The sequence below is a fragment of the Antechinus flavipes genome, chromosome 4 (assembly GCF_016432865.1).
Source record: "Antechinus flavipes isolate AdamAnt ecotype Samford, QLD, Australia chromosome 4, AdamAnt_v2, whole genome shotgun sequence".
Taxonomy (NCBI): domain Eukaryota; kingdom Metazoa; phylum Chordata; class Mammalia; order Dasyuromorphia; family Dasyuridae; genus Antechinus; species Antechinus flavipes.
The window spans coordinates 479,308,094-479,324,231 of NC_067401.1; the positions used below are offsets into that span (position 1 = coordinate 479,308,094).

At 58.6% G+C, this 16,138-nt stretch overlaps 1 protein-coding gene across 14 annotated transcripts in view; it reads right to left on the bottom strand.

Annotated features, from left to right (window-relative positions):
* Nucleotides 1-16,138, bottom strand: part of MAST2 (microtubule associated serine/threonine kinase 2) — a 134,583-nt gene that overhangs the window by 53,695 nt on the left and 64,750 nt on the right. For 7 of the 14 annotated variants that reach the window (XM_051999833.1, XM_051999823.1, XM_051999822.1 and 4 more), the window contains 2 exons: nt 12,112-12,143; nt 2,890-3,078 (listed from right to left, as the gene is read on the bottom strand). In XM_051999833.1, the coding sequence (XP_051855793.1) occupies nt 2,890-3,078; nt 12,112-12,143 (221 nt within the window). Of the gene's footprint in view, nt 1-2,889; nt 3,079-4,852; nt 5,182-12,111; nt 12,144-16,138 lie in introns of those variants that run through there. The other 7 variants (XM_051999829.1, XM_051999828.1, XM_051999826.1 and 4 more) reach the window with 2 other exon arrangements.

Sequence of the window (16,138 nt, forward strand, 5' to 3'; positions counted from 1 at the left end):
CCTCCCTGTCTCTCCTCATGAGCCTCTGGCTCATGCTCCTCACCTTGGCCTCCTCCAAGGCTGGGCTCAGCTGGGGGTCTTTCCTCATTCTCCTCTCCTTCCCCTTCCCCCTGCCCATGTTTGCCCAGATCTTAAAATTTAGTCTCGGCTTCTTCCTGTCTAAATGAGCTTTCTGCACCAGAGGGTCCTCAGACCAGCCTCTGCCCGAGCAGCCTCTCTGACAGGACGTCTCTCCGGGGCCTTGTGCTGAGAAAGGCTCTGACTGCCAGTGACCAGGAGCAAGGCAGGGAGGGAGCAGCACTCCTAAGCACCCTGGGCATAGAGATGGGAGTGCCAACTGAGCCCAGAGGGCCCAACAGGGCCTGGGACTGGGGAACTAACCATGGAGTAAAACCATTCCTGAAGGGAAGGCCAAAGGGGGGAGGGTCAAGATAGGGCAGGTTCAAGGTGGGCCAGGGCCAAGGTCAAGGGGAACAGGATGGAATTGGGGAAGAAAACCCAAGATTTTTTTTGTTTTTTTGGGTTTTTTTGCTGAGACAGTTGGGGTTAGGCGACTTGCCCAGGGTCACACAGCCAGGAAGTATTAAGTCTCTGAAGCTGGATTTGAACTCAGGGCCTCCTGACTTTAGGGCTGGGGCTCTACCCATTGCCCCAACCCACTGCCCCACAGGAGGTGGCTTGACCTGGGCCATGCCAGGATCCAGGTCTGGTGCAATAAGGGTCTTTCTCACTCACAGGGCCAGAGACAGGCAGGATGTGGACCCAGTGCTGGGACCCTGACATCAGGTGGCTCCTCGCCCCATGACCCAGGGAAAGAGGAAGTGGCCATCTGGGGCTCTCCTAAATGGCAATGGCTTAGTCCATTACCCGATCACAACTACGCAAGCCAGGTACAGAAATCCCCACTAGTTGTGGAGCAAACTGAGGCTCCTCATTTAAGATCCCTGCCCTCATGTACACAGGAAGTCTCCCTGAGTCCCCAGGCTTGTCAAGGCCTCTAGGCGCAGGAGCTGTACATGTCAGACAAAACTGAGACCAGCAGGATCGTGGTCAAGATGCTGAGCACGGTGGGGTGATCACTCTGAGAAGATGTGGACATGCTAAGGAACCGCGACGTGACACAGAGATGAGAGAGTCTGTTTTCCCAGAAACCTTCCAAAAGCAGACTTCTGGTTCCTGCCCCTCCCTGAGGTCCCCGACAGCTGAGATCCCGATTCTAGGCCAGGGGACGTGTGAGTATCCCCAGCCCCTGCCTTCCCTGAGCCACCCTTGCTCCCACACCTCCTGCTGCCTCACCTGCTTTTTTGCCTTATCTTGCCCTCCCACTACCCCTCCCGGTCTTTCCCAGTGAGTGCCTGCCCCGTCTCATCATTTCAGACATTAATGACCATTTACCACCCAACGGGTGGGGAACCCTTCTTTCTGCCAAAGGCCATTAGGACATTTATGACACCATCCATGGACGGCGAAATGATCCACTTACAGGACTCAAGCAGGGGGAGGGGGTCCTGCCTAGCACTCAGCTTGTTGTCTTGGCAAACGATTTCACAGGCCTTATAGGGCCTTGGGGCTGGATGCCCCCACCCCGGCCTTCGAGGCCCCTAGCCTCGTGCACACACCAGCCCTGGGCTTGGAAGGCGACAGCTCCCCTGCTGAGGGCCACTGCAAAGGCTCTTCTGCAAGCCTCCAAACACGGATTGACGGTGAAGAAGGGAGGAACAGAATGGATGTCTCCTCCCCACCCATCTGTCCTCACCTGGGCCTTTTGGCCCTCCTCCTCCTCCTCCTCCTCCTCCTCCTAACCTTTATGTAGTGGGTGGTCTCCACCTGACTGTGAGCTCCTTGAGGGGACAGAACTCCCCCGAGTCACCATCTCCAATGAATCTCACACTCTGCCCCCCTCCTTCTCTTTATGTCTGTGAAGGGCACTGCCAGCCTGCCAGGTTTGTGGGTGCTTGTCCTTCACTTTCAAACAGAACCGATGCCATCACGGGACGATGTCTTGACTTGCTAATTAACTGGATTTAAGTGACAAAGTCGTCAGCCTCGCTCTCTCTTCCAGAGTCATCAAAATCCACCGGCTGGACAGAAGTCAGGGCAGCTGGCCGCGGCCCAGAAGGCAGTGGGTGACCTTGGCGTCTTCGACGACCAGGCTCTAAGGCTCCCCTTCATGGCCACTGGAACAGACTGTTCTCAGCCGCCCATTCCGCTGGGGGAGGTCTTCACAGGTCACCAATGGGTCCGAGGCCCGTGGGCTGCTCTGGGCCTGGTCCTAGATGGTCTTACCGAGTATGGCCACCTTGCATATTGTCGGCCCGCGGAGCTCCCCCACCACCTAACATGCGGCTGCCAAATGCTGCCGTTCCGCCCCCACTGCCTCTCCCACTCGCCGGGCCAGGCCCCCATCGCCGCCTGCCTCCAGTGCATCCCCCCACGGCTGCCGGAGGACTCGTCCTTAGGCACGGTGGAAAGAATAGACGGAGAACAAAGCCTCAAGGGAGGAAGCCTTGGGTTCAAATCTATCCTCAGATACAGACCCTGGGCAAATCATTCAGTCCCTCTTGACCTCAGTTTCTTTATCTGTAAATTGGGAATAATAATTACACCTACCTCCCATGGCTATTGCGAGAATCAAATGAGAGAATACAACGTGCCAGACAAACAAAGTGCTAGCTACCATCATGGTTTACTATAAACTCCTCTAACAGATGCTCTTATCATACCAGCCCTTATCTCACAGGGTCACAAGCCCCTCAAGGACATGGGGCAGAGAGAGCATTCCCTTCCCCCTGCTCCCGCCCCCACCCCGGCCTCCGGCCTGGTCCGGAGCGGACTCTGGGGGAGTCGGGAAGCTGCCCGACCATCCTGAGCAGTGGCTCATGTCCTTACCTCCACAGGAACGGGTGGCAGCTTCCGAGGCCACTGTGGACGGGCAGGTTCAGGAAAAAGACCGGAGGAGCTGTGGCAAAGGCCCCGTCAGCACTGAGAGGAAGCTGGGGGTGGCACAGGGCCGGGGCCGACGCTGAAGAGGGTAAGTGCGGGTGGACATCACTGTTTCCTCGACCAAGAGAAGAGATTCTGCATCCCAGCAGAAAAGGCAAGGTCAGTGACAGGCTCTGGACAATCAGGGGCCATTGAGAGCCAGACCCTTATGAAAAAGGCCCAGAAAACCAGGGGGGAAAACCTTGCCCCAAGCAGAGGTCTCCTTCAGGAGGGGGAGCATGGAGCACCATATTCCACTAGAGAGGGAGGAACCCTGCACTGGCCCTTGTCAGGAGGTGTTGGACCGACCCCTAAACAATGCTCGTGGCCCGACTGCCTGCCCTGGGCCAGGCCCCCTGGGCAGGATGTGGTGGCCAGGAGGACCATTCTGTCCAGAAGAGCACTTGGGGGGGGGGGGGGGAGAGCAGATCTCTGTGACCCCGGGCCCGGGGGCCTGACAAGCACCACACGGGGGAGAAGGGCCACAGGGGTCAAATGGCTCTAAGTCGGCCGTCGGCGTGGAGAGAGAAGAGCAAACACAGGCAGAGGCTGACTGGCTGATTCTCCGGGGCCAGCTCCAAATATCGAGCACTCAGTCGGCTAAAGTTCAACTCGATCATTCAAAGCAAACAGGAGCCTTAGTGACTTCAGCCGCTTTCCCACTCATCAGCTGTCTCCTGTCTCCCCGGCCAGGGCCCATCATGGACTCAAGGGATACCCCACAGGCCAGACAGGGAGTTTCCAGGGCTCCAGAAGCCCAAGGAAGCTGACTACAGCCGCCTCAGCCTTCACCCCCTCGGGTCACCGGGAATGTCTCCACCATGAGCTGGACTTCTTCCTTGGGGAAGACGGGGAAGGACACTCCCCCCTCATTTGGAGGAAATCCCAAATATAGAAGGTGATTTGAACATTAGCACTTATCTGGGGTTAAGCGTCAGGGCCAGCAGGGATCCCCCAGAGCACCTCCGTGATGGCTGGAGAAAGGCCCACCCACAGAACCAGAGCCACTGGCCCCGCTAGAGTGAGGGGAGGCGGCTGTAGCTGGGAGAGAAGGCTCCCCGAGGGCCTCGTTGCCAATGCCGTTTCCCAGGACCCTGATCCTCCCACCGGCCGGTTTTCAATCCCTTCTGTCCCCAGACACTTCACACAGCTAACAGGCGAGCCATCCCATCGGAGCAGGCCCAGTGAGCCACTGTCTGAGTGGAATTACACCCCACGCCGGGCCATTGGCCAAGGCCTCAGAGAATCATTAACTCCCCCGTGAGGCTGGTGAGCGGGGCCGGGACCAAAGGCAGCCCTCCTGAGCTGCCTCTGCTTCCATTTTATCAGGCCCTCCCCGGCTTGTGCTCCGCAGGACCCAGGACGGAGGCCCATCTGTGGCCCCGAGCCTTCTGCAGAAGAGCAGCCTGGGGGCCCAAGTCCCCCGTCTCCCTGGATCTAGGACTCTCTGCAAGCTCCAGGGACATCTTGTCAGTAAGGTCACTAGAGCTCCCTGCCCGGTAATCTCTGCTTAAAGAATCCTCCGGCTTAGGAGGCCGTGACCCACATAGAGCCGGCCTTCTCGTCTCCTCCAGCCAGCCCACCACCCCGGGGGTCGCTCCGCTGCCTTCCCAGCCAGCTCCACACTTCTCTCCCGGCTACAGGCCGAGGAACAGCCGGCCTCTCCTCAGCTCAGCGGGGGCCAGAAGCAGAGGGAGGAGGGACACCCAATCTCAAGGCTGGGGGGAACGGCCCCGGGCACCGAGTGCCCGCTCCCCAGGTTTTCCAGCTCGGACAGGGCAGCCTCCTCGCCTACCAGCCCCCGGAGGTGACGTTTGCTGGCCCTGCCGCCCCAGAAAGCCCCGGCCCACCGCCACCCCACCCTCCTTACTGGATCCGAAGAGACGGGGCTCCCAGCCTCTCCCGCCTGCGTTTCATGCTGCCGCTGTGGCCGCCGCCCGGCACCTCCAGCCCGGTTACAGCAAGCTCAGAGCAGGGATTAGGGCGTGGGGCACAAGCCGGCCAAGACACCCCCGGGCTCAGTCCGAGGGACTGCACCGGGCCGGCCCTCCCGGCCTCAGCCTCATGTGCCCGGCAGCCCTAAGAGTCACTGCCCGGGAGTCTCCCAGAAAACGCGAAGGCGGCCCTGCCGTCCGGCTCTGGGAGAGGAGGCCCGGACCTGCCAGCGGGGTCCTCCTGACATCACTGCCTCCGGCCGGCAGCAGAGGCAGCAGCCAAGGGCCAGGGTCTGTCTGGAACCGCGTCCCAGCTCTGTGCCACCCGCCACCGTCCACACGTCAGGCGGGCTCCCGTGGGGGGAGGGAAGGGGGAGGAGGCCTGGCACAGGCTGCACATACCAACGGGCAGACTCACTCCGGGACAGAAATACAGTTATCACTCACAGAAACCCAAGAGCCGTGAGCAGACCACAGAGCAGCTGCTGCAGGCAGGGGCTGGGGGCACAGTGCAAGCACACTCATCAGGCCATTTTTGGAAATCAAAGTGCCTGAGAATTTGTGACCTCCCCCCACAGGGTCCCACTGGGCCCCAGCTCCTGTTGGAGGCAGAGAAGAGGGGCAGGGGCTGGGGCTGCCTCTCAGCTTCCCAAATAATGGATAATGGAGCCAGTTAGTCCCCAGGGAGCCCAGGGCACTATGCAGGGCACACCAGAGGGTCACTGGGAATCCTGGGTCTTCCCTGGGCAAACAGCTAACGAGCAAGAAGGATCAAGAGGCCGGCCTGCAAACTCAGGCCCCAGGCTGTCCATGTCCTGGGCATGGAGAAGACATCTAGATCACGGACAGATCCCTACTTCGGGAATACCTGCCCATGCCCACAGGCTCAGTGCCAACCGATATTCTCTAGCCATAAATGTAGCAAGCGTCCTCAGCCAAAGTTTCTTGCTCAGGGTCTGAATTTCAGTTTCCTGAAATCTGGTTGTCAAAGGGTTAATAAGCTCCCCTCCCCCCACCCCAAAATAACTCTGGCTTGTGGCCTGGAGCGGAGACCACGATGATCCCTTGATCACCGCCCCCTGCTCACATTACAGCCCCCTTGGCTCTCTCCCTGCCACATGACCCCAGCAGGGTTACCGGCACCTTTAAATATACACCCTCAGAAAGGAGGGTGGGAGAGTCGGGTCCACGCTGCTGGTCCTCCAGCCCGGCACCAAGCTCACCAAGGGGCACACAAAGCCGGCCAGAGCCGAGGGGTCTTTCCGAGCTGACTGGACAACCTCACACCACAACAAGTAGCCCAGAGGGCTCCTGGTGCCCTTGAGAGGAGGCACCCTGAAGGCACCCACTGGCTAGAGAGCTTCTCAGAAGCCAAGGCCGGGCACCAGACACGGGCAGATCCCACCGTAAGAGCGGGACCACTGAGGCTCCTCCGGGGACACAGAGAGGTGGCCCCGAGCCCAGGGCAGGGACTGCCTCCTACAGATCCCTCTCAGAGGTCAGCGCTTTCTCGCTCTTACACTGACTTTGTATACTCAAACTTTTGGCTTCCTCACTCACGGATAGATTCTCCCCCAACTCCAAAGTACCAACCACCTGAGCTCCCTGAGGGTTCCCCGGCACAGGGCCCGGCCCGAAGCAGAGGCTCGTGGAGGAGCACTTCACTGGCTCGGCTCCTTGCTCCCTGGAGGACCACCTCCAGGATCAAACGCTGAAAGTCTACAATATCAATCCCTTTACGAGCCCAGTAACCTGTGGACCCAAAGCTGAGCCCTGGGTTTATGTGGCCTGGCAGCCTCCCATCTGAGACATCTGAGTTTGGGCAGACCCGCCCCTCAACTAGTTTTTCCCAGAGCAGACCAGCTTGTGGCTTACGAGGTCTTGACAGAAAAGGTTAAGGAGTTCTCGGCTCCCATGCAAGCACTTGGGCAGGGAACAGGACAGGCCCTACACATTTCCGTGGCAGACACAAAAGCCCAGTTCTCGTGGCACTCACAAAGCACTCTGAACGTGGAGGGACCTGCCAGATTCAGCTGAACCCCAGGTTTGGGTCAGGAACCAGAAACAGAACCACAGAACTGCCTTAGAGAGCCTATCCCACAGCTCCCAGAGTTACGTCAGCCCCAGTAAGCGGCCCTGCCATCTCTCCCTTCCCCTTTCCCATCGCCAGAACTGTGAGGTCTTTTCTTCATGTCCCTTTCTTTGCACCATCTTCTCCCAGCCCAGGGTCAGTCCTTCAAACAAGTCAGGGAGGTTCTGGGCTCCGGCCACACCCTCCAATCTCCTTCTTCTGGTCTCCATGTGACCCAGAGCGCACACTTGTCCCATCCTGGGGCCTCTCCAGCACAGAGCTGAACACAATGTGCCGATGAGACCCGGCCAGGGCAGGGGCCTGGCTGGTGGCCCCGAGGCCCTTGGGAGGGAAGGAGCTCACCAGTTCCGAGACGTAGGCGGCACGGGCCATAAGGGCCCCCAAGAGCCCTCTCAGTCTTCCTTCCCTTGACATGCAGCGTGTCCCGGCCAGGCCGGTCTCTTCAGCTCACCCCCTTCTCTCTCTTAACTTCCTCACATCTGAGCCTCGGCCTATGGGCCCCCTCTAAGGCCCCGGGATGCTCTGCCCTCTTGGATCATGGTCCTTCATGCCCACGCCATTCATCTCCGAGGAACTGGAAGTTCCCTGACACGGTCCCTGGGTCACTTACCTTGGAAGGCTGATGAACAGCCCAGGGGTTGGGTGTCTAAAGTGTTGACCAGAGTGCTTTATTGGGACCCTTGGGACCCTCACAAGCACCTCAGGGGTCTCCTAGCAAGGAAGCAACTAAGGCAGAGTTTAACCTCAGGTCTTGCAGACCCCAAGCCCAGTAGTCTCGCCCCCCACAGCTGGGTCCTGCCCTACTGTCATGGAACAGCCTGCAAAGGAAGCCCCTCCGAGGAGATGGGGCCGTCGCCGTGAGTCCTGGCTGGGAAGCCGCTGAGTCTGCCGAGCCGGGTTTGCGGCCGGACGCCCCGAGGACAGGGCTCCGGGTCTCCCCCACGCAGGGAGGCGAAGGGACACGAGCCTAATCAGGCAGGCTCAGAACGGATGGCACGACAGCACCACTGCTCTGGGGGCACTTCTCAAAGAAGACCAGACTCCAGGGAGGTCACATGCAAGTGAACCACATTGGAAGGAGGGCACGCAGGGGGAGGTCACCGGCCTCTCTCTCCCCCAGACCCCTCAGCGGCCAGAGAGAGAAACCTATCAGGCTGGCTGGCTGAGACCAAGTCGGAAAAAAATCACAACCAAAGCAAGGATTTAACACAGACGAACTTGGGCTTGAAACAATCGGCTTCACCAACTAGGATGGGGAAGGCAAAGGTAGACAGAAGTTGCCCTGAAAAAGATCTAGAGGGCTTAGTGGACAAGCGGCATCTGGGTCAACACTGTGTTGTCCTAGAGCTGGGGTCCTCAAACTACGGCCCACGGGCCAGATATGGCAGCTGAGGACATTTATCCCCCTCACCCAGGGCTATGAAGTTTCTTTATTTAAAGGCCCACAAAACAAAGTCTTTGTTTTAACTATAGTCCAGCCCTCCAACAGTCTGAGAGACAATGAACTGGCCCCCTGTTTAAAAAGTTTGAGGACCCCTGACCTAGAGTGTGGAGGCAAACGGGCAAGACACCAGGGAGCTAAGCTTCCGCCTCCTCTCCGTGGGTGTCCCCTGGGAATCACATTTTAGGAGACGGCCACGCTGGAGAGCGCCCGGGATCTGGAGAACGTGGTGGAGGCTGCTGAGCCTCTGAGAAACAAGGCTTAAGCGGAACGCGAGGGCTGATGGAGAGAGAGAAGCTTTGTTCTGTGTGTCTAGTTGCAGGGGAAAGGGCCAGAGCACACCACAGAACAAATTTGCTCAAGCTGAGACTTATCCAAAAATGAGAAACCTGCTGTGAAAGGGAGTGAGCTCACTGTCGACGGAGGGATCCCAGGGCAAACCAAAGGATTCTGAGAGAAGTACGCCCCTCACCTCCTCAAGGGCACTGTTCTGAGACCTGTGGCCTCCAGGGTGCAAGGGCGACAGCGGGATGACAGGCAAGGTCAGGCCTCTGGTCAGTTCTAGAAAACTCAGGCCCAAAGAGCAGCTCAATATGGATGCGAGCCTCCAGCGGACCTGCTCATTTCTGGCCTGGGCCTGGCCAAGCCCGTGCAGCCAATGGGGTGCTTGAAAAAGAGCTGCTGCCTCCCACCTGCCCTTCCCCTGTCTCTCCCGCCTGCTTTCGGGGGCAACTCGCCCCTGAAAGTGAAATCCAAACGATCCGTCCAAGGGGAAGCTCCCCCACCCAAGTATGAGCCTTTCAGGCACCTTTTTCTTAGCCCCTTCATGAGTGACCCAAGGACAAGGCGGGGGAGCCAGGCCTCCGCTAGAGGAAGTGGCCTCCAACAGGCCAGAGGCCAAGGGACAACGGGCTGCCCGGCCCTAAGAATGAGGGATGGAGATGGATGGTCCTGAACTCAGGAAGAAAGCCGGTACCCTGGTTCCCCCCCCAGGGCTAACAAGTAAGGACACAGAACCCGGCTCTACACTCAGCCAGAAGGAGGCTGGGAGGAATGACTCCAACCAAATCCCTCTTTTACAAGTGAAGACATGGAGGCCCAAAGAAGATGCGTCCAGCCAAGGGAATGGCCCACCCACAGTCAAACCGGGACCCCTGATGCCCACCACCCAGCACAGGATCACATGCTGGACAGGGAACAAACAGGAGGGCAGGGGGCCCAGAGCTACGCCAAGCCACCTCAGGGCAGCGGGGGCCCTGGCGCTGAAGGACCAGAAGCCGGACCAGGAGCTGCTCTTTTCCACTTAGTCCCAGAGCCATGGGCCACGGAGGGGAAGAACCTCGCTATCAAATTAACCGGTAATTTGTGGTTAAAGGCAGAGGCTGGGGATCACTACCAAGATTAGGAGACTCAAGCCTGGGGAGGGGCTAAGAGGGCTCCTGAGCTCGTAACTCATCCTCTGCAATGAGGGGCCTGGCCTAGAGAACAAGGTGCTAGGATGCTGCTCTGGGCAGCTTTTAGCACCCCAAGCCTCAGGCCGGCCCAGAAGTCACGAGAAGCCCCTAGAAGCCACTGGTGCTGAGTGTGGCCCACCAGGGACTGAGAAAGGGCCCAGTGACTTGGGCAGGGAGGGCCAGAGCCCTTCAAGAACGAAGCACCCCTTATCCTTCGCGGAGAAGAGATCCAAAGGGAAGAGTGGGTGCCATTGGGGGAGTCAGCAGGGAGGGGAGAGAACAAGACTGGCTAGGGGTGGGTATGGGGACATGTAGGGCAAGGAGACTCCCCCCGATGCAGGGATTCATGGAACTTTGTTCTTCTTTATGGGGTCCTGTTTCATTGAGTTAATATGTTCCCTGGCTAATTTTAAAACAAATTTGGAACCTATCACGATGGGGCTCAGGAGCAGGGAGTTCATAGAGATGTGAGCCAGGACTCTCAGCCCAGACGTAGATCTCAGGAGCCAGCACTAAAAGCGGCCTCAGGCTTCCCTCATCACCATCATTCCCACCTGTGGTTACACCATGTTTTTGTTGATGTTTCTTATATCGCCATAATGTCTCCCAGCCCTCTCCTCCTCAGCCATCCCATAGAGAAAATAAAATTGTTTAAAGATTAAAAAAAAAAGGGGGGGGGCCCACAACCAATCGATAATAACCACCAAAGTCTGGACACCACCTGCCTCCAGCCTCTCCCTGCTCCAGTCTGCCATCTGCCCAGCCGCCACGGTGACCTCCCCAGTAAACCAGAAATTCCTCTTTTCAGCATTTAAGGCTTTTCCCAACCCAGTTCCAGGTTGTCTTTCCAGACTGACAACGTACAGTTTCCCTTTCACCCAGTCTCACTCTGTGCCTCACATGCATGTGCCCGCAGACATACACGCCCATCTCTCCCCTTTGCCCAGTGCCCCCTGACCTGCAGAAGCAGTTCTTACACCTGCGGTCACCGCCAGCTGCCGGGAGTCACCCCTTCCTTGCTGCACACAGGTACTGACCCACGTGAACGTGCTGCCCACCCCTCAGAACGGAAGCTCCGTGGGGGCAGGCGTCCAAGCTACAACTGAGACTTCTGCTGACCGGGAAGAGTTTGCTGAGGAGTCTCAGAGCTCTTGGAGGCCTGATGCACACCCCAGCTCAACACACGACGTGGGAGAAAAGCGATGGAAAAGACGCTTAATAAAGGTTTGCGCTGGTGATCTCAAAGAGAAAAGATGACCCCCGAGAAGCACAAACTTCCGGGTCTCAAGTGAGAATCGGCCCCAGTGGCCCCGCCACCCTGTGCTGGTGAGCCCCCTGGAAGCGAGATGCCCGCGGGCCCAACGAGGGGATGCCAGTCCCGGGGCACAGCCGCATAGGGGACATGCCATCGAGGCAGACCGACCAAAGGACCCAGGGACAAAGCTGCCTCGGCTCTGCAAAGTCATTGTGGACGTCCGACGCCAAGAGGCTTCAGAGAACAAGGGGAAAGAACCTTGGATCTGTTTTTTAGCCTTTGTCTGTGGTCACAAGTACTGATCCACACGGCGGCCTGTCAGCCGGATGCCGGGACCACTCCAGGCCACATGTGAGGGAGCTGAGGCTGAGAAGGATTCTCTTTCTGGCTCCAACTCCAGCCCTCCACCCACCACTTGGACCACATCGAGGTACAGAGTCTCCCCTCTCCTCCGGGGGAACCAGCCCCAGGCCCTCTCAAATGCCTCCTCTCTGGAGCAGCGGCACGGTGAGGCCCCAGGCCCTGGCGAGCCCAGCAGTGCCCACACGCAACCTGCCTGTCCAGGTCCAAGCAGAACTTCCTATGCCCTCACTAGGTCCCCAGCAGCTCCCCAAAAAAGAGATCCTCTAGGCCCTATGCTCAGGAGCGGGCAGAAAGAGCCAGGGCAAAGTGCTCCAGTGGGGGCTACCCTTCCCCTGGAGTCTCCAAAGCTGGGAACTCCCTGGATCCAAGGCACTCCCCTCCCCCCCAGTGTTCTCAGGGCCCTGGGGCATGGGCCACGTACAAAGAATCCCCAGAATCCCACCAGGAGCCAAGCCCACAACCGGCTCAGCCCTCTCTGTGCCCACGGAAGGAGGCAAAGTGGCTATTTCTGCAAAGTCAGTGGCGTCCCACCCTCCCCTACCCCCAGCATCGGGAAGGGAGGGGGACGGGGACAAGGAGGAGGTACTCACAAGCTGCCTCTTCTCGGAAGGCTCAGCTCCTTCTAAAAAACAAAAAAGAGGCCCAAGTTAGAGGTGATGAAGGCTGATGTGCAGGCACTTCTCAGGTTTGCAAACGTGATCTCTTCCCACGACCTACCCTGGGAGGCAGAGGGATGAGCTGATCCACTGCCCACCCCCCGGCCACCTGGGCCTGACTCATGAGAAGCAGCAAAAGGAACTGGCAGGTTTAGGCTGGAGAAAAGGCGGCACTGAGGGGCGGCCAAGGAACCAGCCTGGTTCTGCCTGGGTCCAAAGGGGGACAGTAAGAAGGTGTCAGGGGGAGGAGGGTTGTGGCCTGGGGAGATGGGGGGGCACATCCTGGGGAGGTGGAGAGCCCCGCCTGGGGAAGGGGGGCACAGCCTGGGGAAGGAGGGGAGCACAGCCTGGGGAAGGGGGGCACAGCCTGGGGAAGGAGGGGAGCACAGCCTGGGGAAGGAGGGGAGCACAGCCTGGGGAAGGAGGGGAGCACAGCCTGGGGAAGGAGGGGAGCACAGCCTGGGAAAGGAGGGGAGCACAGCCTGGGGAAGGGGGGCACAGCCTGGGGAAGGAGGGGAGCACAGCCTGGGGAAGGGGGGCACAGCCTGGGGAAGGAGGGGAGCACAGCCTGGGGAAGGGGGGGAGCACAGCCTGGGGAAGGGGGGGAGCACAGCCTGGGGAAGGGGGGGAACACAGCCTGGGGAAGGAGGGGAGCACAGCCTGGGGAAGGAGGGGAGCACAGCCTGGGGAAGGGGGGGAACACAGCCTGGGGAAGGAGGGGAGCACAGCCTGGGGAAGGAGGGGAGCACAGCCTGGGGAAGGAGGGGAGCACAGCCTGGGGAAGGGGGGGAACACAGCCTGGGGAAGGGGGGCACAGCCTGGGGAAGGAGGGGAGCACAGCCTGGGGAAGGGGGGCACAGCCTGGGGAAGGAGGGGAGCACAGCCTGGGGAAGGAGGGGAGCACAGCCTGGGGAAGGAGGGGAACACAGCCTGGGGAAGGAGGGGAGCACAGCCTGGGGAGGAAGGGGGGCACAGCCTGGGGAAGGGGGGCACAGCCTGGGGAAGGAGGGGAGCACAGCCTGGGGAAGGAGGGGAGCACAGCCTGGGGAAGGAGGGGAGCACAGCCTGGGGAAGGAGGGGAACACAGCCTGGGGAAGTTGGGGCACAGCCTGGGGAAGCGGGCAGCTCCCCTCCTTGGCTGGATGACCCCTTGTCAATGCTTTGGGGGACATGGTTGAACTGAGGAAGCGGAGGCCTCTGGGAAGAAGGAGACAGGCTGGGCCAACAACCTTAACACTTGTTCCCAGCCTGAGGAGAAGGCAGGAGGAAGGGTCAGAAAGCGGCTGAGCTCAGGCTGGCCACCAGGGGGCAACATCTCCCCAGCCAAGAACCCTGCCTCGGGACAAGTCAACCAAGTGTTGTAAGCTTCTGTTTGATAACCCCCAAAACTCCAGCTTCTGGCCCAAGAACTCCCCATGACAAAAAGTACTGGGAAAGCTGGGAAACAATCCAGCAGAAACCAGGCCCAGACCAACATCTTGCCCTGCACCAAGATATGGCCAAAATGGGTCCATGGTTTAGACATAAGGGGCAACACCATGAGTAAGTTAGGGGAGCCAGGGACAGGCCCCTCCTCAGATCTGGGGAGAAGGGAGGAATTCATGACCAAGCAAGACACAGGGACATTATGAAATGCAAAACAGACAATTGATTAAACCAAAAAGATTTGGCGCAAACAAAATCAATACGGCCAAAATTAGGAGGGAAGCAGAAAGCTGGACAATAGTGTTTCTGGTAAAGGCCTCGTTTCTATAAAAATGCAAGTCATTCCTCAATTGATAAAAGGTCAAAAGATACAAACAGACAATATTCATGTGAAAAAATGCTCTAGATCACTATTGATTAGAGAAATACAAATTCTGAGGTATCGCCTAACATTTCCTAGCTGTGTGACTCTGGGCAGGTCACTGCACTCTGCCTCAGTTCCTCATCTGGAAAATGAGTTGGAGAAAGAAATGGCCAGCCTCTCCAATAAATCTGGGGTCACCAAGAGTCAGCCATGAGATACCCGATACCTGTTAGTGCCCACCCTCCCAAACACCCTTGAACGGAACCACTTTGTGCTTATTTATTTAAGCAGAGTTTCTACAGGGAGGCCCCAGTAGTGCAGAGACTTCTTGGAGGAGGAAGGCCCAATCAACACCTTCAAGAAAGCCTGCGATGGCCATTTGTGGGTGTGAATGGGCGCTCACTGCTCCATTCTTCCACCTCCAAGAGGAGCCTTGGATTTTTCACTGTCTGCAGTCTAGGGGCATGACACTGAGGTTCATAATCCAACCCACTTTTGGCGGTCCCTAACCAGGTATCCTGGTAACCTTCTGGAAGCCAGCTTAGCTTCCTTCCCGCCAGACACTTACTACACAAGAGGCGATCGTGGATAGTGAACGACTCGGCAGGATGCACGGCCCAGGGTGAACAGCCGTCACACACTCAGTGTCCGGTCCCGGGTCACCCAGGCAACCTTAATTCCTTGATTCCTCACGCATCCCCTGTACCCAACTCGTTCATTTAACCTGAGCAACATCTCTGATCCCTGACACAGGAACGCTGCCTGCCTTGTTGTTCTTCAAACAAGATACTCTATCTCTGACTCATGGAACCTTTACCAGTTTTTCTCCAAGCCTGAGCCCTCATATTTCTACCTCCGGTTCCCTTCAAGTCCCTGGTACATTTTCCTTCGAACAGGAAGAGCTTCCCAGTCCCCCATAATCCTTGTGCTTTCACACAATGCTTCGTTGGAGGCTGCTTCTCTCACTGGACAGCGAGCCCCTCGAAACACAGAGACTCTGGGCCTTTCTCTGGGTCCCCTCATCCCAGACAAGGAGCCGGCTCTCGGTGTCCTAACTCTCAGCGTCAGCCAGAGCCTCAGGCCCCTAAAGCGCGTGCTCTGCGTCTGTAATTCTGGGAAAGCTGGTGCCCGGGACTGGGCAGGCCTCGCAGAAAATGAGGCAGGCCGGGGACCGTGGGCTCAGGGTCAGACGCTGCTACCAAGGAAGTACCAGAGATCCCGCGTTCTTTCTGCACCAATCCATTGCCCTGGAGCTCCCCGGGGCCAGGACGCTTCCCTCTGGGTCCCCGGGGCCCAGCACAGAACCTGGCACTCAGGGGATGCAGAAGAAGGCCTCAGGAGGGAGGGGCCCAGGGGCCAGGCTGAGGAGTCATTTCCCCCCACCTGCAGGCGAGACATAAAGGGAAGAGAGTCCTGCAGGTGCCTTGGCCCTGCCAGTCGGACCCCTGGGAAGTTCCAGCTCTCTCTGGCCCCGGGGCTTCCTCCTGTTTCAGATTCCCACTCATCTCAGATTCCCTTGTCACCTGCTGGGGCAATCCCCAGGTGGCTGCACAAAGAGAGCCCGGCTCCTTCCCCAGAGCCGCCCTGCCCCCAGTCCTGCACGACCTGTTCCCAAACCTCCTGAGGGTTCAGGCCCGAGCCCCGGAGGCAGCTGTGCTCAGGGAGCCCTGGGAAGATGCAGGGCCACATCTCCGGCACCCTCCTGGACGGGCCTTCTCAGCTGGAGGACAAGACCACCAAGGAGCCCGGTCTGTCGGCCCCATCCCTGTCCTCCCACACACACACCCCTGGGGCACAGCATCGGAAAGAAGCTTTGCCATATTAGCTTTCCTCAATTTGAGTCAATAAGCATTTATTAAATTCTTAATGTATGCCCGGAAGGGTGTGAGAAGATGGGAGAGACCACAGTGAACCCTCCTCCTTCCCATGAGGGGCACACGTTCAATCAGGGAGTGGGAAGGGGGCAGGGAGAAAGTAGACCAAGGGGGACCTGACAGAGACAGGGCCGGTGAAAGGCCTCCTGGTTGGCCAGAGAGCATGCGCACAAGCACTGACCCGAGAGGGAGCGGCTTCTCCTTCCTGCTGACAGCAGCCCCAGAGCTGCGGCCCTGGGTCACAGACCGCCATGATGGCGATTAGCTCTGCCTCCCAAGGCCCAGCTGAGACGACACC